Raw genomic sequence first — 24,293 nt, 5'->3', positions numbered from 1 at the left:
GAACGGCGTTATTGAATGGGGAAAGGTAACGAGTTACGTTATTAGTTAGCGAGAAAAGTAGTTTCGTTACGTAACGTCGTTACAAGTAACGGCGTTCTTCCCAACACTGCTAGGAGGACGTTTTCTTCCAAAAAAGTGTACATAAAGTGTTAAAATTGTGTTTTAATGTGGCCACACCCACCTGACAACCAGGCATACTTAAAGGGGGCCTGTCACCTAAAGGTAACTGTCACTTAAGAATCATCTAAAAAAGAAGTTAATATTTTTATGATGTCATTGTGGGGATGCGCAATTATAAGCCAATCAAATTAATTGTCTGTATAGCCTGACTGTATGACTACTTACTGTACTGGTGAGCTATTGTTGGGCAGATTACACTGAGATAGTTTCAGACTGTTTCAGGATGCACACTGGAGAGAGACCACATGAACTACTGTATCATACTATCATAATTTCGGGGCTGACAGCGGACCTTTAATGAACTGGTGGGTGTGGCCACATAAAAACACAATTTTAACACAGCTGTTGACTCAGCTGAAGTTAGCCACACCCACAGTGTTGGGTGTTTGGTAAAAGGGGAGGGGATGAGTTTATGATGTCATTAAGTGTTTTTCGATCAGGCCTTTTGACACAGAGGCCAAAAATACACAGGGAAGACACATTTGCACATTATAACCACACCTGTGGGTCTATTAGAGTAATCTTAACTCCATAGACACATACTAAACAGAAAAAGAACAAAACTATGGCACCACCTCTTTAACAGGAAACGACTGTTTCGCCTACCCAGGACGGAGATGCGAGAGACTGGGAAAGTCTTTTGTACCGGCTGCTCTCAAGCTATACAATGAGACACACAACGGTCACTTGACAAGGACTAAAGTGCGGGGCGTTTGTCTTGCACTGACCATTGGACACTTTTTTTGTTTGGCTCTGCACTATTAGGTTGTGTTAGTAGTATTGAGTATTTTGCTTGTGTTTGACATGGCGGTGAGATACTTGTAGCACTGACTAGCATTTACTGTTATGGACAGGACACTTTTGTTTGGCACTGTATTGCTATTAGATTTTTTTAAGTATGGCTGTTTCACTTATGAGCATTGACTGATTTTTTACACTTTATGTATATTCTTCGTTTCCTTTCTTAGCTGAAGCCCCACCCCTCTGTGCTCCTATTGGCGGGGGTTTAAACATCCATAACTCCAGTTCACAGCATGGTACAGGTTCAGAACTTGGTGTGTAGACTTACACCACCAATAGGGACAGACTGTAATTGCTGAAGCCCCACCCCTCTGTGTTCCTATTGGCTGGGGCTTAACAGCCATAACTCCAGTTACCAACATGCTAAAGGCTTCAAACTTGATAGGTGGTCTTATGGGGTGCGCCCTACGCCGTAATTGCAGAAGCCCCACCCCCTCTGCTTTCCTATTGGCTGGGGTTTTAAACGGCCATAGCTCTAGTTCCCAGCATGCTACAGGTTCCAAACTTGGTGGGTGGTCCCACAGACTATCATTTTAATCAGAAATTATCACTTCTGGTTTGTCAGATTGCCTCGAAACCTCACCACACTATCTGAGGGCTGTGGAGTTCAATGGTGCAACCCGGAAGTGAATTAACATTCACTTCTGGTTTTACCAGAAAGTGGTCGTACAGACAACAAAGGGAGTTAAAAGTACTTTATTTGTTTCACAATAGCAACCGTCTGTTAAATCGTAGCAACCATGGTTTTACCAAACTTTTTGGACTTTTAAAGTTATTCCACTGAAATGCAGATTTTTTTATTAAAGTATTCTATTCCTGTTCAGCATATTAATGCTTTTAAATGTATATTCCATTGACGTAATTTTATTTTAAAGGAACATTCTGCTTAAATACATTTTCTAATGTACAACTTGTAGGCTACTCTGCAGGTCTTTTCTCGTTACTTTACTAAAGCACAGACCATCATTATAGAACCCCAAACCCTTTATAATGTCTTGTGATTATTGTTATAGAGCACTATGAGTATTTATAATTATATGTATAAAGTGTTATAAACAGATTATGTATAATATACATGGGATACATAACAAGTGTTAACCACTAGCTGATTCTGTGGCTGAAAGAAGCCCTTCCTTTTGAAAAGGAATGCGCCCAACGTGGGGCTCGAACCCACGACCCTGAGATTAAGAGTCTCATGCTCTACCGACTGAGCTAGCCGGGCATGCTGCAACTGTTGGGAAATACCCAATTTGAACACACCCGCCCGCCCTTCCCCCCCCTACTTCCTTCCATTCCATTCTTTCAAGAGCCACGTGATGAGTGGCGGGGGGAGGGGTGACAACACATGGGGGAATGAATTGAGACCTCTACCTTCATGCTGGAATTCACCCCGCGGGACTACAGATCACATTACTCACTGCTGTGCAAACATATCACTCCAGTCTGCCTCTGATGCATAAAACAATTATAGTATTTGGAACCTGGACAAGATCTCCGGGGCACAAAGTGACACTGATAGTGCAACCTCTTCTATATGAGAAGATTGTAATTTGAAAACTGTGTAGTCAAGAGGAAACACAAGAGGACAGTAGATGTGAGATCAAACCAGAGAACTGCTAGACCAGTTCTATTTTTGAATGATCCGACTGAGACATCATTTTATACTATAATTATGACTGTAAATCTATCTCCAATGCTATACGAGCGCTTAAAGGGTGCTCACTGTCTATCGAGTTGTCGTGGCCGAGTGGTTAAGGCGATGGACTAGAAATCCATTGGGATCTTCCCGCGCAGGTTCGAATCCTGCCGACAACGGTCTCTTTTTATAAGGGCAGCCGTAGCTGAGTGGACAGAGGGACCATCTGGGAAGGTCACCAGCCTCTATATATGTCCAAATGTCAGAGTCAAAGCATTTTAACCCCCAACTGATCCCTGATCACTGCTCCTAATAGTTAGGAAAGGTAGAATTGACAACTAAATATTATTGTTATTATTATTGCAGTGCAGTGTTAATTTTGACAGCAATTTTTTAGTCATAGTCTTTTGAATAAAATTCCATTTAGTTTTAGTCATATTTTTGTTATATGAAATGTCTAGTTTTAGCTGACTAAATATTATATTTTAGTCGACTAAATCTACAGTTTATTTAGTAGACTAAATATTGGCTGGGCCGTGATGGTGTTGTAATGCCGATTTATAATGATCTGCCTTCTGAAAATAGCAGATCAGCTGTGACGCATTGTGAGTGTGTAGATCTACTATTTTCGGATCACGACACGTGTGCGCAACCGTGTAGTAAATGTGTTGTCGTGGCCGAGTGGTTAAGGCGATGGACTAGAAATCCATTGGGATCTTCCCGCGCAGGTTCGAATCCTGCCGACAACGATCTCCTTTTTTAATGGCAGCAGTAGCTGCTTCTGTATATTTTCTAGCTACTTCAGCTTAACTTCATATCTTTACTGTATATAATGTTACTTATTTATACAGAATTTAGTCAATTATTACACTGATTGCACTATTACACTTATTTCACTATTACACTTATTACACTGATTGTGCTATTACACTATTACACTGATTGCGCTATTACACTGATTGCGCTATTACACTATTACACTTATTTCACTATTACACTGATTGCGCTATTACACTATTACACTTATTTCACTATTTCACGTATTAAACTATTACACTATTACACTGATTGCGCTATTACACTATTACACTTATTTCACTATTACACTATTAAACTTATTACACTATTACACTGATTGCGCTATTACACTATTACACTTATTTCACTATTACACTATTACACTTATTACACTGATTGCGCTATTACACTATTACACTTATTTCACTATTACACTGATTGCGCTATTACACTATTACACTTATTTCACTATTACACTGATTGCGCTATTACACTATTACACTTATTTCACTATTAGACTAGTACACTTACACTTATTACACTATTGAACTTCGGTGGCTGTGAAAATTTAATCATAAAGAAACTGTTGATCTTGTGTCTAATCACCCAGTAAAAATATAATTATAAAAAAATATACTACACTATTGCACTTATTTCACTATCACACCTATTACACTATTACACTTATTGCCCTATTACACTATCATAATTATTACACTATTACACGTATTGCCCTATTACACTAATCCTCAGTGTTATTTTATCCATTTGTAACTCTGAGAGAGTGTACAAATGTACACGTTCAAGAGTTACATTGACACACCAGATTTGACTGTGTAGGTGTCCAAACATAGGGAGGTTTACACACCCTGAACTGTGGCCGCTGCTCCTCCAGGGACTCTGCTGGGGTGTCCAGTGTGCCCCATTTGTACGCCAGCTCAGCCTCACGTCTCTTCCAGCGCTCCAGGAAGAGTGTAGCCCACACAACGTTGAAGAGGGCGAACACCACGCAGCAGATATCCTGACTGGTCTGTGTGGGCAGAGAGAAGACTCACTCACTCACACTGCATGGTGGAACAAATACTTGAAATGATTATCATGCCACCCACAGTAGTTTCACACGTTTGGTATTTTAATTATTTTCATAAATCCTCAGTCATCCAGTCAAATGCTTTTCAGTATTAAAAAATAAATAACAAATAACAAATTCAGACACTTTTTTGACTCATGCTCATCGTGATTAAAAAAATACGAGTCGAAAAATAGTTTTTTTCTTTTATTATTATTATTATCTTTTTTACTTTTTCCCCCGAAAATGTTTTAATCGCTTGTTCGAAAACGTTATAAGCGTTAATGTTAATGTTTTTCAAATACGAGAGGAACGGTGTGTGTGTGTGTGTGTCTGTGTCGGATTGCATGTCCGTGAGCCTTGTTTTGTGACGAGTAGTGCATTTCCCCTCTTATCTCAACTGTGCAGCCAAAAAAAAACAAGAAAAAAAAAAAGAAAACGTAATGAGTCGTTTAACATCCCTAATTTATACCGTACTATAAACAACGTTACTAAAACATGACCTTATTCACACCGCGGCCATCTTGGATCACATGACCACTATTAATCAGGAACAATCTAACAACAAAGAACAGAAAACGGTAAAGTGCCATTGTGTTCTCACTTTTTATTGATCATTTACATAGACACAATAGTGATGTAGTGTGAATGCCAGGTGGCTAGGTGGCGGTGACGCACTGCTACAGTAGATAGACCGGTCAGGCATGCATAGAACCACTCCTGTTGTACTTCCATGACATGGCTGTTTGTTTACATTCGCACATTAATGACATTAACTCATAAATAGCACTGCTCACTTCACACTAGGGCTCTATTATGATCCAGGTCTTATGCCTTAGGCCTTAACTTCTTTGCTTTTTTTTTACTATATATACACATTTTTTAAAATATTTCAAATAGCTGATCTGCAAGCTCACAACGTGCAGATGTAGATCAGCATTTGAAGTATTTAAAAATGTTTTTCAAAATAGTAAAAAAAAGGCAAAGAAGTTAAGGCATAAGGCATAAGACCTAGGCGTGATTTTTTTCCTGTCTATATGGAGACGCTGTTGTCGTCTAAACAGACGGCATGTCTGACATTTTATTTAGACATTTTATCTAGAGACCGTTGTCATCTAAAGGGGCCTTAGGCTCCATGTACCTGGTTATCTTCTGCTAGTATCCAAAGCAGAAAGCCAACAACAGCAGGGTACAGCATAGAGTTGGTGTAGAAACCCAACCAGGCAAAGTACATGGCAATTTTCACTCCAAAGTAGTCACAGATATCATCTGAAACACAGACAAGGCAACAAAATCCTCTGTTTTAATAGTTACCAGTAAGACGCCATAAGGGCGAGAAGCGACCGTCAGGGCGGGTGGAAACAACAGACTTGTAAGAGGTGGCGGTTCAGTTTGTCAACCTCACAACTATGAACATACACATTATTGCACTGTTAGCTTGAAACACACTAATCACACTTAAACTGTAAAATGCTGGTTAGTTTAGTAATTTGCTAATCAAAAGTCTCCACCACTCTTCTTCCTCTCATCCAATTCATATCTACCGGTTGTGAGTTTGTAAATTGGCTATTTTGTCAAATATTTGAGGCAGAAATTGTGAAAATAGACGATCTACATGCTCACAACGCCTCGCAACGTAGATCTGGTATTTTCACAATAGAACCAACCGTGTTATACAAAATGTTATGCCTCAACTCTTAGTGCTTGTAGGGTGGGCGGGGTCCCCAGTTAAAATATGATTATTTTGGGGGTCACGGCCTGAAAAGGTTGACAACCACTGTCCTATATTGCAGGACATTGTGAGATTGCTGGTGCTCACCCAGAGGCTGCCTTTCACAGACTGCCTGGACCCACGATGTCATCAGCTGGCTGAGGATCCTCTGCTCATGGAGGGGAAACATCTGATGGATAACTCCTCTAGCCACCAGCTCTGGAACTAGGGTGGAATACGTTCACTGTCATCACTGTACCGTCATTCATTATCATAGTTCTTTAGTGCCTGATGAATATTTAAGTATTGATTGATTGATTGATTGAAGACTTTATTAGAAGTTTGCATAGGAAAAGGTACAGTTTCATGACGGTACAGTTCACTGGTACAAGGTCTACTAAAAGGAGATCCATGAAAAGACTAAGCTTATTTCCACTGGAAACCATTGAAGTATCTCATATAACATTGAATGACAGACAAATAGAACACAGTACTATGCAGTAGATATGTAAAGAAAAACAAAAAAGAAAACAGTAAGTCTAAACAAACAGTATATACAAAGAAGGGGCAGGGGAGGGTAGGGTTGGGCTAGGTTCATTTTTTTACCAGTTGCGAACGGCTGCTGCCGAAGTGGTTTTTCAAGGCAATTTTAAAGGATGCTAGTGATCCACACTCCTTTATGGCCTTCGGTAAGGCTTTCCATATTTTGGTGGTATAGCAGAAAAACGAGTTTGACCCTTTGTTGGTTTTGACTCTGGGTTGGAAGTGATCTGTGGCGCTGCCTCTGGTGTTGTAATTATGGACATCCTTAATGTTTATAAAGTATTTTGACAGGTACTTGGGTATCATAGTGGTGTAGTGTATCTTGTACACCAGGCCCATTGCAAGTTGCTGTACTCTGTCATCTACTCTGAGCCACCCCACTCTTAACTGGTGAGTAGCGGTGAGGTGAGTCTGATAGGGAAGGTTAAGCAGGACCCTAATTATGCTGCAGGTGTTTCTGACCTGAGGTTTCTAGAAAGAGGTAATGTTTTATTGTCATGGGCTGTCCCTACAAGAGGCTTAGTTGTTTGTAACTACTGAGTTACTAAATTGATAGTATATTATCAATCACTAAGGCTATGTTATATGAATACAGTTATTATATAACATAATTGTACAATGTGCAGGGTGACATATACAGCAGAGTGCCTCAATGGAAGCATGGTGGGCAACACATTGTTAGCTTGTAGATTGCCAGACAGTTCAGGGCCTGGGCAACAAAGAACACATGGTTTAAGTGGTTAAGAGCAAGGAAAAGCTCAAACATGAATAAACAATATAGCCTACTGATTGGTTGTCCCTCCAGGAAGTGAATGTTATGAAGCACCTCGCCATGTTTGGCTCGCAGGTTGATCAGCCAGTACTGAATGATGCTCTGCCGCTCCTGAAAACAGTACAGAGTGGATGAGGGAAAAAAGGGATAATGAGCATGAGATGTATTTTGACATTATTGAAGCCTGTCTGGTTTGCCTGCAGGGTCCACAGCCAGGGGCGTCACAAGGGGGGGGGGGGAGTGGGGGGAGTGGTACTGAGTTACTAGATAGATAGATACCTTTATTATCCCAAGGGGGGAATTCAGTAAATTCACTAGGGCACAAGGTGGAGAGGACTGGAATTATTTTATACTTTAGCTATTGAAAAATAGCAGATATGCAAGCTCACAGTGCGTCGGTGCACCGCTGTGAGCTTGTAGATGTTTGCAACTCAAATTTTGCTTCTGGGGGGTCCTGGAACTAAACATTTTGAGATGGGGGTCCGTGGCCAAATACATATCATTTTGGGGGTCCTTCACATGAAAAGGTTTGAGCACCACTGACCACTCTAAGGTCTAAGGATTTGAAATATTCAAAGACTTGCACAAGCACCCAGGGGCCAGAGTTTGGTGTGACACCCCTGCCCACAGCCTCTCCAGCCACCAACCTCCTCTAACCTGTGAGGTAAAAAAGCAGAGCTCGCTCTCTATGTTCTCATAGATGTTGTCTTCATCACAGGAAAAGCGCCGCGTCCCGCCGCCATACTGTGGTTTGACTGCTTTGTGCATGCCCATCTGTTCAGCTCCCCGCAGTAAGCTAAGGATGAGGACAGAGAGGGAAAATTAAGTGATTAAAATGCGGGTTAGAGGTAGAATTAAAACCGCTGAGAGGTTAGCGTGCCAGCAGTATGATCCTCTAAGTGTGTACTTACAGTACAGAAACAAACACTCTGTGGCTAGTTCTCCATCTCTCTCTATCTCTCTATATCTCCCAGTCTCACGCACGCACGCCCACCCTCTGACTTTATTTCTAGCATGCTTGCCACACAGGAATGTTTATAAAGCATGAAGTGTAATATTTTGTTGTTGAAGATTTATTTGTGAATAATACATTCATTTGAGTCAATTTGATAGTGAGTAGGAAGTACAGTACAGACAGAATCACAGTCAAAATAATAATTCTGAATGAGAAAAATCCCACTCTCTTTTCACATCTATCTTTTGAAATGCAATAAGCAAAAATAAAAAAAGACCCAGCAATTTACTTCACTATTATGCCCAACTCTGTGCTGGGTACACACATACACATAAGCAATAAGCATATAGATGAATCCACAGGCACTGCCCTATAGTTGCGGTGCCGCTAGGGCTAGGGCGGTATGGAATTTGACTTATTACGTTAATAAGTCACTATTTACCGATGGTATGGGGGTTTGGCGGAATCTCACAAAAAAGTTGTTTTGAATGAAAAAAATTTCATAAAAATACATTTAAATAAAAATACAACCACAGTATGGCAGTATTGCGGTTATTACACCCAGCCCTAGGTGCTGCTTGACAACGCAGTGATTGCTCTCTGTGGATTCGGCTATAGGCACGGGCACACAGCGACTCACACACTTATCAATGTCTTACTTCTCAAAGGTAGTTGTAATGAAGAACGCATGTCCCTGCGTGTGTTTGTGTTGTCGTATCTGAATGTTCACCTGAGGGATTCCAACGCGGATCTGATTTAGAAGCCACAACAATGTGTGGTCATCTATACTGTCTGGAACAAGAGAGAGGACCTGGTTTTAATAGAGGACCTGGTTTTACAGTAATCCACAAATCCACATCAAAAAGTACCTTTCTACGCTCATATGACTTGAGCTTAGACTTGAACAATGAACTTTAAAGTGATTACAAGACTGTGCTGCTTTTTCTTTACATTAACATTTTCTTCCTAGCCATTTTATAGAGACTAGAAGCTGGGCCGCCCATAGTCGGCGACCTGGCCAACTCGGAACAATGTAAATAGGGAATGAATGCCCCGCCCTTTAATGCAAACCCCATTATACCTGTTTTCATAGGACCCGTTTTGACCATCTGTCTGCCTGTGTCCATTTATGCCCATATATGGAGATATCTGTATCTGTCTGTCTGTCTGTCGGCGTCCATTTTATGTCCATATATGGAGATCACTGCAGTTATAGTTCTGGGTCCATTTTATGCCCATATATGGAGATATCTGTCTATCTGCGTCCATTTTATGCCCATATATGGAGTATCTGTCTGTGCCTCCAACTGTGTTGCAGACACAGTGCCGGTTCCCCCTTTAATGCAAACCTCATTATACCTGTTGTCATAGGACCCGTTTTGAACATCTGTTTGCCTGTGTCCATTTATGCCCATATATGGAGATATCTGTATCTGTCTGTCTGCGTCCAAACCTCATTATACCTGTTGTCATAGGATCCGTTTTGAACATCTGTTTGCCTGTGTCCATTTATGCCCATATATGGAGATATCTGTATCTGTCATTTTATGCCCATATATGGAGATCTTTGACCATCTGTTTGCCTCTGTCCATTTATGTCCATATATGGAGATATCTGTATCTGTCTGTCTGCAATCCATTTTATGCCCATATATGGGGGCATTCATTTTATGCCCATATATGGAGAACGCGCGTGCCCGTGGGACGAACGGTTCTCGAGATACGCGGATTACATACATACATACACACTCACAGAGATTTTTTGTTGACTCATGTGGCGTACGTGATGTCAGAGCCTTTTATGAAGTGATGTCACAATGAGTCAGCGCTTGCGCCGATTTCCTCCGGAACAGCCTGATGTCAACAATCAGCTCCGCATAAGGATATTCCGAACGTTTCGAGCCGGTTTCGGAAAACCACGCGTCGGGTCGGGTCGAGGCCCGGCACTGCACTCCGTGCCGCGGCGGGGAACGCGCGTGCCAAATCTGAAGCCGGTGGGACGAACGGTTCTCGAGATACGCGGATTACAGACAGACAGACAGACAGACAGACACACACGCAGAGACTTCTCGCATTTATAGATAGACTAGAAGCTCGGGCGGCCCAGCGTCTAGTCGGCGACCTGGCCAACTCGGGAACTATGTAAATAGGGAATGAATGCCCCGCCCTTTAATGCAAATCCCATTATACTGTTGTCATAGGACCCGTTTTGACCATCTGTGTCCATTTATGCCCATATATGGAGATATCTGTATCTGTCTGTCTGTCGGCGTCCATTTTATGTCCATATATGGAGATCACTGCAGATATAGTTCTGGGTCCATTTTATGCCCATATATGCCCATATATGGAGTTATCTGTCTATCTGCGTCCATTTTATGCCCATATATGGAGATCTCTGTATCTGTCTGTCTGTGTCCCTTTTATCCCCATTATGGAGATCTCTGTATCTGTCTGTGCCTCCGACTGTGTTGCAGACACATGTGCTGGTTCCCCCTTTAATGCAAACCCCATTATACCTGTTGTCATAGGACCCGTTTTGACCATCTGTTTGCCTGTGTCCATTTATGCCCATATATGGAGTATCTGTCTGTGCCTCCGACTGTGTTGCAGACACAGTGCCGGTTCCCCCTTTAATGCAAACCCCATTATACCTGTTGTCATAGGACCCGTTTTGACCATCTGTTTGCCTGTGTCCATTTATGCCCATATATGGAGATATCTGTATCTGTCTGTCTGCGTCCACTTTATGCCCATATATGGAGATCTTTGACCATCTGTTTGCCTGTGTCCATTTATGTCCATATATGGAGATATATGTATCTGTCTGTCTGCATCCATTTTATGCCCATATATGGAGATCTATGCAGACACAGTGCCAGTTCCGGAAAATGCTGATGTCAGACATCAGAATCCGAACCTGGGGTTTGCATTAAAGGGGGAACCGGCACTGTGTCTGCAACACAGTCGGAGGCACAGACAGATACAGAGATCTCCATAATGGGAATAAAGGGACACAGACAAACAGATGGAGGAGGAGACAAACTTAATGCAAACCCCATTATACCTGTTGTCATAGGACCCGTTTTGACCATCTGTTTGCCTGTGTCCATTTATGCCCATATATGGAGATATCTGTATCTGTCTGTCTGCGTCCACTTTATGCCCATATATGGAGATCTTTGACCATCTGTTTGCCTGTGTCCATTTATGCCCATATATGGAGATATCTGTATCTGTCTGTCTGCATCCATTTTATGCCCATATATATGGAGATCTATGCAGACACAGTGTCAGTTCCGGAAAATCCTGATGTCAGACATCAGAATCCGAACCTTTCGTGCTGGTTACAGAAAATCGTGTATCGGGTCGGGTCGAGGCCGAGCACTGCACTACCTGCTGTGGTGGGGAACGCGTGTGCCGAATTTGAAATAGGGAATGAATGCCCCACCCTTTAATGCAAACCCCATGAATGCCCCACCCTTTAATGCAAACCCCAATATACCTGTTGTCATAGGACCCGTTTTGACCATCTGTTTGCCTTTGTCCACTTATGCCCATATATGAAGATCTCTGGACACACAGTACCGGTTGCGGAAAACTCTGATGTCAGACATCAGCTCCGCATACAGGCATTCATTTTATTCCCATATATGGAGAACGCGCGTGCCGGTGGGACGAACGGTTCTCGAGATATGCGGATTACATACATACACACTCACAGAGATTTTTTGTTGACTCATGTGGCGTACGTGATGTCAGAGCCTTTTATGAGGTGATGTCACAAATCTCACAATGAGTCAGCGCTTGCACCGATTTCCGCCCCTGTATCTGCCCATATGCCCATATATGGAGATCTCTGTATCAGTCTGTGTCCCTTTTATGCCTATATACGGAGATATCTGTCTATATATGCCCATATACTGTATGGAGATCTCTGTATCTGCCCATATGCCCATATATGGAGTTCTCAGTCTTATGCCCATATACGGAGATATCTGTCGGTTCGAGGCAAGGCCCGGCACTGCAGTGATGTCACAATGAGTCAGCGCTTGCGCCCGGCACTGCAGTGATGTCACAATGACCGATTTTGCGCCGATTTCCTCCGGAACAGCCTGATGTTCCGAACGTTTTGCGCCGGTTAGGGAAAACCGCGCGTCGGGTCGGGTCGAGGCCCGGCACTGCACTCCGTGCCGCGGCGGGGAGCGCGCGTGCCGAATCTGAAGCCGGTGGGACGAACGGTTCTCGAGATACGCGGATTACAAACACACACGCAGAGACTTCTCGCATTTATAGATAGATGATTGATTTTCTGCTGCATAGGGAGGATTAACCAGGCCAATTCTTCAACCTCTGACAGAAGAGCCAGGCAGTGACACAGAAAGGTCAGTTCAGTTAGATCACTAGGCTAATATGCTAGCAAAACATGTCTTCTACAATTTGAAATGATGGGCAAAGTCAGTGACTGCTCCTGTTGAGGGCAGCTATAGTATAGTAACAGATGATTTTGAAACGAACTGTATACACACAACACACACACACACACACACACACACACACACACACACACACACACACACACACACACACACACACACACACACACAATTTTAAGTTGTACCGGTATGTACTGCATGAAAATCTCACAAAATAGAATAGGTGTCAACTGTCAACATATTTTGAATTTGATGAATCTCTTGAAGTATTCTAATAGTATTCAAGAACAATATCTACAATTTAGATGTGTGCTGTTATGTACTGTACATATATTTTGAAGGACAAACAAGAATGTCATAACAGGGGGTGGGGAGTAGTGCTGTTGTTGTTGTTTTTTCTTTTTCTTTTTGTGGTTTTGTATTTTGTAATTGTCATTGTTTCCTTTGTTTTTGTCTTTTGTAAAAAAAAAAAAAAGTTATGTAACAAATGTAACATGTTGAAATATCTGTGAAAAAAAGAAAATCTGATAAATATATTGTAAAGTGTTACGTAACCATCTACAAGCCTGAATGTCAAAATCATAACCGTAGCGGACAGTCTCTAGTCAAGCAAATACTGTAAATGGATGGGATCTAGGACTAATCGTCCCCCAGGATCGCTCCGGGTCTCGGTCATGTGTCTGAGTGGTTGGCTAATGGCCAGAGTTGTCCTAATGAGACTGCTATGCTCTCTCTCTGTAACGGTCCATTGGTCAAAGGAATAATGGAAAGAATGGTTGACCTCAGCTTACCTGGGAATGTCATCAGGATATCACAGTTCTCAGTGGGCACCATCTTAAGCCAGGACCTACGAGACATGATGTACCGTCTGGCTTGCAGGAGGCGTTTCCCAAACAATTTATCTGAGGGGAGACGGTTCAAAGAAAAAGGCAAACGTAAGGGCACAGGGGAGACAGTCAGAAAGCGCCGTTGAGAGAGTGCGTGTGGGTGTTGGAGAGAACGAAATGCAGGGAGAGATGTCAAGAAAGTAGCCTGTTAGAAAGGTGTCACAGGACTGAATGAATGACACTGCGTGCACGAGAGAATCGGACCGACACTCCGACAGATGGTAATATTTTCTCATCAGAGTGATCAGGGACACAGCTGACAGCTTAGTGAAGCAGAACTTGAACCAATCTGCCCATGACTGCCACTCTGTTACTCATCAACACCAGTCATTTGGCCACAAACTATGTTGTTTCATCACCTCTCAGCTAGAAAAAGACACCAGAGATAACAGTTCACTGTCCATGGAGGTTAACTGTGTCACATCACTCAGCTAGCCACTCTTTGTCCTGCACGAGTGAATGTTGGCCTCCGTCAAATCATTTCATCACATGACCTGTCAGTGGGACTGACAGCCGCATCCATTTACAACTTGTAATTACTTTCTGGGCTCTTCAAAACCCGCTACCAACTTGGTTCGCAGCACTGTTTGGTCAGGTACTTATAACTTTACAGCTATACTGCTCACAGAATATTATAGAAGTGACCTAGGGATGCAATTTCGATCCGATCCGCGATCCGACATATACATTTGGATATTTCAGTGCAACTGACTGCAAAATGCAATGGCAACACGTGTCTCATCTCAAGAGTGGAGGAGCGACGAAAAAGGTTTGCTGGATAAGATTGTGGGATATTGTTTATTTAATAAGTATATGCTAAAAACGTTTGGTTATGGGCTTACAATTGCGTGTGATTAAATTGCATATTTATAAGCCAGAGACCAGATACCGATAAGATATCGGTGCATCCCTAGAAGTGAGGTAATTCACACGTACACGCGCCACACCACATGCACACACACTCATTCACGCACACATACCTTACACACGCACGTACACACGCACGCACGCACGCACGCACGCACGCACGCACGCACGCACACACACACACACACACACACACACTCAAACTAACCACAGAGCACTTGTGCAATTAATCACTTTGTCACTATGTCTGTCCTTCTGGCCAAGCATCACTCCAGCAGCACCCTCGCAGTCTGCAGCATCAACTGAGCTGCCCCATTGGATCATCACTGCACAAGCCATATTGCTCACTTCCTACACCAACCCACTTCCATTCTTCTGTTGTTCCCTAAATGCGTTATGCATCTGCATGCTATACCAGCAAGTACAATGAACTGTAAACAGAGCTATGGTGTCCAGTGTCCTTTTGGTGGTGGTGAAAGGGGCCATGTTCCCTTTTCTGCATGCAGTAAAGTGGCGATGTATTGTTTAGCTAGAGCATGCTTTAAAAGCAATTTAGTTTGGAAAGTATTAATTAACCTACCAGATGTATTAATTTGATATTGTCTGTGCATAAGTCATACAGTCAGTGCTAAAGAGTGGCACTGGCAACACAAATATTGGTAGTCAGTGTAGATTTTGTCAACTAAAACTATGAACAAAGAAAATAAAAAGTAAAATAAACACTAAGCTATAATGACTAAAACTAAGATTAAATATATTGACAATTTTGTCAACAAATAAAAACTAGACTAAAACGTTTAGGGAGGGACTAGTGAAGAAGAGATCAGGTGGAACTAAAAAAGTAATTTTAAGTTTGAAAAAATGTATGCTCTGAAAAATCTACAAGCTCACAACGCGTCGCAGCGCGACTAAAACGGAAACTACTAAAATATGACTAAAACTAAATGACTAAACTAAATCAAAATCTGCTGCAAAATATAACACTGTTAGATCCACACAAAGGGATCCAAAATCCTACACACAGTACAGTACGTGTGTGTGTGTGTGTGTGTGTGTGTGTGTGTGTGTGTGTGTGTGTGTGTGTGTGTGTGTGTGTGTGTGTGTGTGTGTTTCTGTGGTAGGATATGGGTGTGCCTTTGATTCTTTGTGTTTTTTCCTGTACAGAACTTCTGAACACAAGATAAGTCTGGCCTCGCTATTGACATAGTGGTGCAATTTAATCCATCTCATTATCTGATTCCCTCTCTGTCCTACCTATCCTACAAGTGTAGGACCAGTAGAACTGATGCTATATAGTGAATAACTCCACTGAATGACATCATTGCTCATGGGCTGAGCCTTTGCCAAGTCATTCGACTGAAACACTTTGTTCCAGAGAAAAGGCCTGGATCTGCATTTCAGCAGTACAGACAAATTCAAAACAATACTATCTCTTTAATATATAGGCTACTGCATGGCGATTCTACTGTTCAGCTGCTGTGGAGATACAGCATGTGGTGACTGTGGTGGGACACTGCTCTCAAAATTAGAAATACCGCAGAGAACAAGATGAGAGGCAAATATAACCATTGCTGAGGAATTGCTCATTATTTTATTTTCGAGTGGTGCTCCTGGAAGGAGCTAAGCTCCAACATCTGGCTTTGTCCAGGATGCGAAGCGAGGCCTACATCTGGCCTACACAGAGCACAGAGCACAAAGCTCTCAAAGTTTGTTATACGCCCAGGGTCACATTGGCCATGCTTCGCGGGATGCTTAAAGGTAGGGTAAGTGAAGAACACCTTGACTTGGGCTGTTTGAGCGCAAGCCTTGGTAAGTAACTTGCTATGACCTGTCATCCTCCTCGTCTACTCACCAAGCCAGGGAGATGAGAAAAAGCCCAGTTACCCCTTGAAGTTGAACCAAATCAGGGATCATAATGCAGAGGATAACTTTGACCCCACTCTCACCTTCACATGATATGATCTTTCCTCTTCTGTGGCACATATTAAGTTTCCCTAATATGAAAAGTGTTGAAGTTTGACCTGAGACCTAAGATTACTTGATACCCTTTCTTACACTAGTAGTAAGTTTGTCAGGAGCTGTCAACTTCTGAAATGAAGCTCACAACTCTGTGTGGGTGAACAAAAGCAGAACCTGAAGAAAGCGTAGTCGAATGAGCTGCAGTGGTGGCATGATAACACTGTATAAGACATCAACAAAATAAGAAAGTCTGCTGTGACTCTGTTACAAGCTGTAGGATGCTATAGGATGGACCTTTCAGCACCATGGTGATCTTGTGTCCAAATGGTGAAATGGTTAAGAGAACACCTCTGGGCAACATTTTTGTACCCACAAATAAAATTAAAATGTGTTCTGAGTGTAACTGACAAAGTAGCCTATGCAAAAAATGTGGAATGTGGATACAATATTCTCCCCACTGTGCTCTTTTACCCTGTTGTATAGCTTAAGATGAAAGAAGAAAAACAGGATTTAAATAATGTGTTCTATAACAAATTGCAACGAAACCAATTGTCTACCAACATTCTGTTCATTCTATGTTTTTCTTCAATGCATCACTGACTGGCTATTCAAAACCCAAACTAGCTTACAACCTGCAGTGACGTTAGCTACCTGCATTTTTATGAAAGAAGTAAGCCTGCAGGACTTATTTATATGCACCTGTGGACCACAACAACGACCTGGCAGACACTTATTGGGCCTCTCTCAGAATGCGTAGCCTATGCAGCAAAGGGGCAAGAAAAGGCAAACCAAAACTCAAACCACGATAAGAAGAATGACCACTTTGTCGTAAGGGTTCGGGTGATCGAATATTATCCAGCCTGGCTACTCGATCTACACTGAAGGAAGGGGTATCCTTCTATGGAAGACTGCACCATCGTAAAACACACACACCCTCTCTCCCCCCTTTAATTTATCAAATGAACACCAACATAATAGTCCCCATCGGTTACCTGCAGTGCATGCATGATAGATACACGGTTTATTTAGGCACAACGTCGTGACACTCACCGAGCACGCCGGATGGCATTGAAGGAATGTGCTGCTGCTTCTTGGTCCTGTCTCTGTCCTCCTCGCTTGGCACGCTTCGGTCCATCCTCTCCCCTGCTGCTGCCCCGTCGCCGTGGTCGACGTCGGTGGGACTGGGACTGTTGCCACTGTTTACATGAGCGTCGGCATCAGCTGCAGCCAGCATGCCTGCTGCAGACATCTATAAGAAGAACTAACTGGTGGCGACCGTGCAACTGGAAAATAAATGTACCCGGAGGGATTTTTTTTATTGCATGATCGCTCCGCGTTGAAGCGCACGGGGAAGCCCTACTAGTGGTGATGATGATGATGATGAATCATGATGATGATGATGTTTGTCACGGAGGAGGAAGATGGCCATGTATGACACCTACACATTACGCGCTCCAGTCGTAACTGGTGACGACACAACGGTTGGAGGGGACACCGAGTCCCACGCTGCTGGCGTGCAGAAGTATATCATCACATACATTGCCATGCATCATGCATGCAGCTGCAGCATGCATGCACCGATCATGCACATTGCACATGGCTGGCACTGGCAGATCAATCGTCGCACCCCACGCTTGAAAGGCTACGGTCGGCATAGCATACTGTTGTTTTAATATGGCAATAGATAATAAGTGAATAAGTAGCCATATCTAGCCAAGTGAAATCATATCTACCAACACCACCAGCAAAAAAAAAGAAAAGAAAAAGAAAGAAACGGTCCACACTCCACTCCACAGCTTCGATAAAAAGGGAAAGGAGGTCGATGAAGGCGCATCGTCACTCTTTGGCTCCCCCTAATGATCAGGTAATCAACACTAATTACACTTAAGACAAACAAGTCACTCACAAACAGGTGTGTAGCCTACACATCCTGATACGTGTTTTAAAGTTTGTTTTAGGCTAATAAAGGCTATAGATATATATGGGAAAGGACCCCAATGTAAACAAGCCATTGTACTTTCTTGGGGTTACATCCTATTACTATTAGTAGGTCTATACCTTGTATCTGAACTGTAGCCTACTGTCCTGTACTGTGCTATTCCTATGCCACTTCAAATAAAGTATTAAATCAATCAATCAATAAACCTATCCCAGCCTTAACCTACCCTGACCCTCCTCTGTATTTACCTACGGTATATTGTTTCTTCTTTTTTTTTTTGCTTTTTTTTTTTTTTTTTTGCTTTTTTCTGACTATATGCATAGTAGCCTACTGTCTGTGTTCTATCCGTCTGCCATTCAATGTTATATGAGATACTTAATGGTTTCCTGTGTAAATAAGCCAAGTTCTTTTCTAGGATCTCCTTTTAGTTGACCTTGTACCAGTGAACTGTACCATCATGAAACTGTACCTTTTCCTATGCAAACTTCTAATAAAGTCTTCAATCAATCAATCAATCAATCAATCAATCAATCAATCAATCAATAAAAAACACACAAAAAACACGTGCCCATACATTTATTTATTTAGTTGCTAACCTTTACCACACTTTCTCTTGATGAATGATTTGGCTGCAAGGAATGATTGATTAGGTTACTCTCCTCAAACACAGTTAACAGTTCAGACTAGAGGAGGTCAGTAATTGTATTTCTTGGGTGGGATCAATTATTCATTGGCACAAGTAATCCTGCTGGTGCAATTATCTAACACATTGGATCAAGTCGACAACTCATGGGCCAAACAAGTCTACTTGGCTGCATTTCAGACAGCCTATTATTCATTCATTCATTCATTCATTCATTCATTCATTCATCCATTCATTCATTCATTCATTCAGTATTCAGAACAGACAAGTTATAAGACGTATATAGACTTATACAGTAGACTGTAAGACTTACAGACTGTTTAGACCTTCCATGTCATGTCTAATAGCTCAATGGCTATGCCCCTTCAAACGAGTCTAATAATTTGCCATGAGTTTTAACACATTTCCTTTTCAACTAATTTACTCTGTCTCACAAACCCTAACTATCCAGAACTAGCTGTACTGAGCTATGTTACTACATATCCCAGAAGTCAGTGCAGTGTGACTTTTTGAAGGCAGTGCAATAGTATGACCACTAGATAGCAGTAGTAGTCTGACTACTAGTTGGCTGACTGAGTCAGCCAATCCATGAATATGTTCCAATGTGAAAGCAAATTTGACCTATTTAACAAGACAAATCTTTTTTATCCAAAAATATATTTTTTTAACAAGATCACAATGCGTATCGGGTAGACACCTCTGTGTCCGGACCCCCACTAATCCAGTATCTGGCTTAAAGTCCTGTTCGCAATTTGGTGTTAGGGGAGTTTCTCACCTGAACTGAGTCAGTGGGTCCCTAGACATGAAAAATCACTGAGGTGCTCGTCCGCCATAGTGCCAGGAATGGCGCAATGGCCAAATCAAATATGGCTGCCATCGGCTATGATGAAAATCCAACTTTTCTGTTTCTGGGTGTATATGCACATGTAATACCTCTATTTGGACTAATTGTGGTGTGGGGAATTCATTTCCGATATTGTTTTGACCATTTTGGGTGATTTGGACCTCAAAAGGTTATGGTCAAGGTCATTTTGCTATTCCGAAGACCGTGGGCCATAACTTGGCCATTGTTAGGAGTAAATACAGGTGCAGTAGGTCTAAATCAACTAATGCTGACATGTATAATTCATTTCTGACATTGTTTTGACCATTAAGGATCATCTTGTCTTTGAAATATCAATGTCAATGCCATTTTTCAAAAACGATTTTGTTCATTACTTGCACTTTTATAGTATTTTTTGTAAGTTTGTCACTATTTTATAGTAAGTTTGTTTTGTTTATAACAAAAGACATACTAGTGAGAAATACAACAAGTAAACATTCACATTTAACTTTAAAGGGGGGTTTTAAATGGGTGTTTAAATGAGCAAATAAGACTATTTACGAATAAAAGTGACAAATAAAATCACACAACAAAAGCACACACAAAATTAAATAACAATTTCCCTCAAAGTGCACCATATTGTGATTGTGTGCATCCAAGTTAGTATGATGTGTTTTTACAGGATGGATTTGCCATTGTTCCATGGCAAAATATGATGCACCGATATCCATCAGCAAGGCAGCCATATCCTCGAGAGTCGAAGTGTTCCTTGCATCCATCCATGTTCCATTGGTTCTAGTCTTTCCTCAGGTTCCTTGGCTGTTGCAAGCAGGTGGCAAGACATGCACTAGAAAGGTGCCTTGTTGGTATCAGCAGTTGTACTTCTCTGCTACCAATGCTGTGTCTTGTTCTGTCAAGGTCTTTGCCTCTCCAAAGTGTGTTAGATATTGTATTTGGTCAGAAGCCATAGCTGCATGCTTAGTGCCCACCTGGCCCATGCAGTCATCTCCAGTTTCCAAGGCATATGTCCCCTGATCACTGTCTTGGCTAGTGGTGCTCCAAGATGAGAGACTGCTTGATGCTGTAGAAGCATGTGCCGCTGCACACCTAGTGCCATACTGCTACCAGATCTACTTAATCCCCAGTGCTTGGAAGTATCACTACGACAACTCTCTGGGGTCCACTCATAATCCTGGCGACCCATTATTCCCTCCATTAGGTTACGGTTATGGGTAGGTTTAGTTATAATAGGGCCAGTTGACTCCACAATCCACATGTACCAGCAGCTTGGTGACAGCCTCCTCAATCTAGTTCAATCTTTGGGATCTCTTCACCTCCAGCCCTTTTTGCAGGGAGCCACTCATCATCATCAGAGATAACAGACGCACCCATCCCTCATCAACTTTACAAATTCTGGGTGTCTGAGGAGAACACACAGCTCTCCAGCTGTGTGTTCGGAATATGGTGTCCATTCAAGCTTGTGGCGATGTAGGTAGAACGGCTGCCTTGGAATCTGGAGGTTCCAGGGTCGATTTCTGGCTCCTCCTGCTTATTTGTCGAAGTGTCCTTAAGCAAGACACTGAACCCCTAACTGCTCCCGGTGAGCACCTTGCATGGTTTCATGGTGTGAATGTATGTGTGAATGTGTGTGTTAATGGGCAAATGTGAAATATATTGTACAGTGCTTTGGAGAAGAGCGCTATATACTGTAAATGCAGTCCATTTACCATTATCAGCTCTGTTGTCTCTGTTGATGATTTCGCTAGTGGAGAAGAGATCCCAGACATCTTGAATAGGATTGAGGAGGCTGACACCTGGTGCATGTTCAGCCTCCATTATAACTAAGCCTGTCCCTAACCTTCACTAACCTAATGGTCAGAATAATGAGATGTCGGAAATATGAGCGGACCCCAGAGAGTTGTTGTCTCCTTCACATTACTGCTATATTACACCCCATATTTCCAAGCACTGGGGATGAAGGAGATCTGGCAGCAGTATGGCTCTGGTGAGACTCACTTCTACTGCATCAAGCAGTCTGATCTTGGAGCACCACTAGCCAAGACAGTGATCAAGGCACATATGCCTTGGAGACAGGAGATGACTGCATGGGCCAGGTGAGGATTAAACATGTAGTTATGGCTTCTGACAATATCTAACAAACTTTGGAGAGGCAAAGACCTTGACAGAACAAGACACAGTATTGGTAGCAGAGAAGTACAACTGCTGATACCAACAAGGCACCTTTCTAGCGTGTTTCTTGCCACCTGCTTGCAACAGCCAAGGAACCTGAGGAAAGACTAGAACCAATGGAACATGGCATGACATAAAGGCTTATCCTGTTGTCCAGGACAAGTGCCCATACTATGGAGTGGAGGGAGCAAGGGGGTCATTAGCCGTCCTTTTGTTGTTATTTCAATGTATGACATTTTTATCCGGACAAGTGACTTTTGTCCCCGGACAAGTGAATGGGAAATATACTTGTCCAAAGGACAACTGCCTCAAAAAGTCAATGTCAAGCTCTGATGGATGGAAGGAGCACTTTGACTTTTGTACACTCCTGCCATGTCTGAAGCAAGACACTCGACACTGATGGAGTTCTGTGCATCATATTTTGCCATGGAACAATGACAAATCCATCCTGTAAAAACACCTCATACTAACTTGCATGCACACAATCACAATATGGTGCACTTTGAGGTAAATTGTTATTTAATGTTGTGTGTGATTTTGTTGTGTAATTTTATTTGTCACTTTTATTCGTAAATAGTCTTATCTGCTCATTTAAACACCCATTTAAAACCCCCCTTTAAAGTTAAATGTGGATGTTTACTTGTTGTATTTCTCACTAGTATGTATTTTGTTATAAACAAAACAAACTTACTATAAAATAGTAACAAACTTACAAAAAATACTATAAAAGTGCAAGTAATGAACAAAATAGTTTTTGGAAAATGGCATTGACATTGATATTTCAAAGACAAGATGATCCTTAATGGTCAAAACAATGTCAGAAATGAATTATACATGTCAGCATTAGTTGATTTAGACCTACTGCACCTGTTTTTACTCCTAACAATGGCCAAGTTATGGCCCACGGTCTTCGGAATAGCAAAATGACCTTGACCATGACCTTTTGAGGTCCAAATCAACCAAAATGGTCAAAACAATATCAGAAATGAATTCCCCATACCCCAATTAGTCCAAATGGAGGTATTACATGTGCATATACAGAAAAGTTGGATTTTCATCATAGCCGATGGCAGCCATATTTGATTTGGCCATTGCGCCATTCCTGGCACTATGGCGGACGAGCACCTCTGTGATTTTTCATGTCTAGGGACCCACTGACTCAGTTCAGGTGAGAAACTCCCCTAACACCAAATTGCGAACAGGACTTTAAGCCAGATACTGTATTACACAGTGAAGTGACAATTTAAGGACTTTTAAGACCTTTTTAATAATAAAACATTTAAAGAAAATACCATTTACTACAGGTAGTGGTACTCAACAAACTATACTTTAAAAACTAATCAAATGTTTTACCAAATTGTCAAATAATGAGAAAGTCAAAAAAGTCAAAAATTCAAATACAGTATAGGCCTACTAAACCTTTATCTGAAATTATCTGTGGAAACGAGTCGAACAAAATTGCATGCGTCGACTCCTACGTTCCAAGTGCTTATCGGGGTGGGGGGTCAGTCCAGTTAAAATATGATTCTTTTGGGTGTCACAGCCTGAAAAGGTTGAGAACCACTGGGGCCTAGTAATGCCTGAAGTTCATGAGCTCAATATCTCCCCTGGACAAGTGGGAAAGTGTGGGAGACTGCATGGGGTTCAAATCTCTGGTAGGGTTTGAAAGTTACTGATTCTACCTTTAAATCATTCATATGGTCTTCCTCCGCTGACTGAAGAGGTTTAGAAAGGATTCCAGGATACTGTGTAACCTCTGCAGGTGCACCGATAGAGAGTAGAGTTTGGCTGCATCAGTTATATGGAGAAACAAGATTGCAAGGCTCTACAAGGCAGTGGCTAAATCTGTGTTTCCTGTGATGTCTGATTGCCAGAACGCCTGCTGATTGTTTTTTTTTTTTTTTTTTTGCTCGTGAGTACCGTTGCTTATGTATTTGCCTCCGCCTGTGGAATGCTGTAATGACACTGTGATTACAGGCTATTATTGTTCAGGGTGTGAATTTGTTTGATAGTTGTTTCTCTGGGTGGGATACTGTTTTTGACACTGGGACTGTGTGTATTTTTTGTCCTGCATAGTTCAGGCT

The 24,293-nt window shown here is 42.0% G+C and overlaps 1 protein-coding gene across 1 annotated transcript in view; it reads right to left on the bottom strand.

Annotated features, from left to right (window-relative positions):
* LOC308284669 (anoctamin-8-like) overlaps positions 1 to 17,863 on the bottom strand; it is a gene marked incomplete at its 5' end in the record, with an annotated part of 29,011 nt that extends 11,148 nt beyond the window's left edge. Inside the window, 8 exons of the mRNA XM_080725370.1 lie at positions 4,284 to 4,445; positions 5,626 to 5,753; positions 6,304 to 6,420; positions 7,525 to 7,621; positions 8,168 to 8,306; positions 9,125 to 9,257; positions 13,693 to 13,803; positions 17,665 to 17,863. Of these exons, the coding sequence (XP_080581496.1) occupies positions 4,284 to 4,445; positions 5,626 to 5,753; positions 6,304 to 6,420; positions 7,525 to 7,621; positions 8,168 to 8,306; positions 9,125 to 9,257; positions 13,693 to 13,803; positions 17,665 to 17,863 (1,086 nt within the window). The remainder of the gene's footprint in view (positions 1 to 4,283; positions 4,446 to 5,625; positions 5,754 to 6,303; positions 6,421 to 7,524; positions 7,622 to 8,167; positions 8,307 to 9,124; positions 9,258 to 13,692; positions 13,804 to 17,664) is intronic.
* Between the last annotated feature and the right edge of the window lie 6,430 nt (positions 17,864 to 24,293).

The sequence above is a fragment of the Nannobrachium achirus genome, assembly GCF_963921795.1.
Source record: "Nannobrachium achirus genome assembly, chromosome: 5".
NCBI lineage: Eukaryota > Metazoa > Chordata > Actinopteri > Myctophiformes > Myctophidae > Nannobrachium > Nannobrachium achirus.
The sequence above is the reverse complement of the archived record's forward strand: the minus strand, read 5'-3'. Positions and strand labels throughout refer to the sequence as shown.